This window comes from Lucilia cuprina, chromosome 5 (genome assembly GCF_022045245.1).
Source record: "Lucilia cuprina isolate Lc7/37 chromosome 5, ASM2204524v1, whole genome shotgun sequence".
NCBI classification, from domain to species: Eukaryota; Metazoa; Arthropoda; class Insecta; order Diptera; family Calliphoridae; genus Lucilia; species Lucilia cuprina.
In genome coordinates, this window is record NC_060953.1 from 8,296,875 (window position 1) to 8,299,634 (window position 2,760).

Here is a 2,760-nt window from a genome sequence, read left to right on the forward strand (position 1 = left end):
GATAACGAAAGTCAAGAACCACACCCCATCCGGCGAGTCCTAGCCCATGTTAGAACGTGCAGACTTATCGTTATGCCCAACAACCTAACAACAATCTACCATTACACAATTCAAGACCAAAACATTGCCTTCAATGTTATTAAAAAAACCTCGATAGTATAGTGATAAGCATCACCACCTATTATACAGGAAACATAGCTCAATTTCGGCTTAAAACTGCGCTATTTATGTAGTACAGTTTTAGCTTGAAATCATGCTAATAATCCAAGACTAAAACATTGCCTTCAATGTTATTAAAAAACCTCGATAGTATAGTGATAAGTATCCCAGTCTTTTACACGGAAAATAAGCCCCAATTCAACTTACTTTCCTTTCAAATTAAAGCCCATGCCCAAACGTTCCATTTGTTTTGCCTTTACCGGATCGATAGACTTTAATTTATTTTCCTGTTGCGATTGTTTCAGCGATAAATCCTGATAGGCCAAACGCATGCTAGCCACAGATTCTAGTTCCTCTTCAGCGGTTAGAGGTTTGTCAGGCACAATTGGAGCATCTTTTAATTGATTAGCCATATTGGCACGTTGTTCGATTTCAGCAAAATTTGTTTTAACTTTAGTAGCACCTAAGCCGCCTGTTTTGCGAGCACCCAACTGCAGAAAAAAATGTAATTAAAACTTTTAAATTAAATTCATTAAATTAAGAAAAACTTACACCAGATTTTTTGGGTTGTATTTTGCGTACTCCTATTGAGGAAGTCATGGTTTGTTGTGGTACTACTGAATTTAATAAATCTACACTAGGAGCACCGGTTAAAGTATCAGCAGCGGTGGGTTTGTCATTGGTAGACGGCGTTAAAGTCTTAACAGGTAAATCGATCTAGAAAAGTGCAAAAAAATATGTCGTATGAACAAAAAACAACAAAAAATATAAATTAAATTTGTTATTATTTTGTCTATTTTACAAAATTAACTTTAACAAAGCATGCGCTAATTTATAAATTCTAAAATTTTAAAGCTAGTGCATTCGTATATTAGAAAAACGAAAACTTACCTTTTGCGCATTATTGCTATCGCTAGTATTATTATCGAAAAATGCATCTTTATTATCACTATGGCATTGGGCAAAGAAATCTTCCTCTTCTTTGGCATTATCATTATTTTCCAATTTTTCTGATTGATTATCCAAATAAAGCTGTTCTCCAGTTACAATAAATATTTAACAAATTATATATTTTTGAGGAATAATTGTTAATATTAACAATAATTTATGTTTGTGTTGATGTGTGTATTTTAGCAGAAATTTAATTTAAAACATAAAAAAACAATTAAAAAATCAACAAAAATTAAAGAAAACAAATAAACAAATGTTAATTATAGAAACTTAAAACAAATGCAAATAAAATCTAAAAATAAAAAGCAAAGTAACAAACCATTAGCAAGAGTTATTAAATATTCATTTAATAACTCCAACCTAACAGCCTCTAAGGGTTTTCCAAACATTTTCTTAAATATTAAAAGTTTTAAATAATTTACGTCTATGAATCATAAGTAATTAGTATTAAAATCAAATATACTTTAACACTCTATTTTATTAATGGCTATTTCTATACAAATTTATTTTAAGTTCAGTAAAAAAAAATATAATGGTTTATTCATATTAGAACATCACACTTTAAGTGTAGACTTTTTTGCACTTAATAACCACAAAAGCGTGCATATTAATATTAATATTTTGTTTAATTAAAAGTAGTTAAAAATTATAATTATAATTAAACAAAAAACCGAGAATAGAGCGTGTGTTGAATAATTATTGAAAGACAAAAATATGAAATTTTATTTACTCATAACTACAACTGAACTAGAACTGAAATAAATCTGAACTAATACTGAACTAGAACTGAACTAAAACTGAACTAGAACTAGAACTACAACTGAACTAGTACTGAACTAGAACTGAACTAGAACTGAACTTGAACTGAACTAGAACTGAACTAGAACTGAACTAGAACTGAACTAGAACTGAACTAGAACTGAACTAGAACTGAACTAGAACTGAACTAGAACTGAACTAGAACTGAACTAGAACTAAACTAGAACTGAGCTAAAACTGAACTAAAACTGAAATAGAACTGAACTAGAACTGAACTCGAACTGACTTAGAACTGAACTAAAACTGAACTACAACTGAACTAGAACTGAACTACAACTGAACTACAATTGAACTAGAACTGAACTAAAACTCAACTAGAACTGAACTAGAACTGAACTAAAACTTAACTAAAACTGAACTAAAACTGAAATAGAACTGAACTAGAACTGAACTCGAACTGAACTGGAACTGAATTAGAACTGAACTAAACTAAAACTAAAATAGAACTCAGCTGGAAGAGAACTGAAATAGAACTGAACTAGAACTGAACTAGAACTGAACTAGAACTGAACTAGAACTGAACTAGAACTGAACTAGAACTGAACTAGAACTGAACTAGAACTGAACTAGAACTGAACTAGAACTGAACTAGAACTGAACTAGAACTGAACTAGAACTGAACTAGAACTGAACTAGAACTGAACTAAAACTTAACTAAAATTGAACTAAAACTGAAATAGAACTGAACTAGAACTGAACTCGAACTGAACTGGAACTGAATAAGAACTGAACTGGAACTGAATTAGAACTGAACTAAACTAAAACTAAAATAGAACTCAGCTGGAAGAGAACTGAAATAGAACTGAACTAGAACTGAACTAGAACTGAACT

General features: G+C 30.7%; 1 protein-coding gene across 1 annotated transcript; it reads right to left on the reverse strand.

Moving 5' to 3' along the window:
- Positions 1 to 327: 327 nt before the first annotated feature.
- On the reverse strand, positions 328 to 1,211 carry LOC111682454 (ADP-ribosylation factor GTPase-activating protein 2). Its single transcript, XM_046952158.1, has 3 exons — positions 1,051 to 1,211; positions 712 to 876; positions 328 to 650 (listed from the first exon to the last, which is right to left on the reverse strand). The coding sequence occupies exons 2-3, from the start codon at positions 757 to 759 to the stop codon at positions 363 to 365; spliced, it is 336 nt and encodes a 111-aa protein (XP_046808114.1). The 5' UTR covers positions 760 to 876; positions 1,051 to 1,211; the 3' UTR covers positions 328 to 362.
- Between the last annotated feature and the right edge of the window lie 1,549 nt (positions 1,212 to 2,760).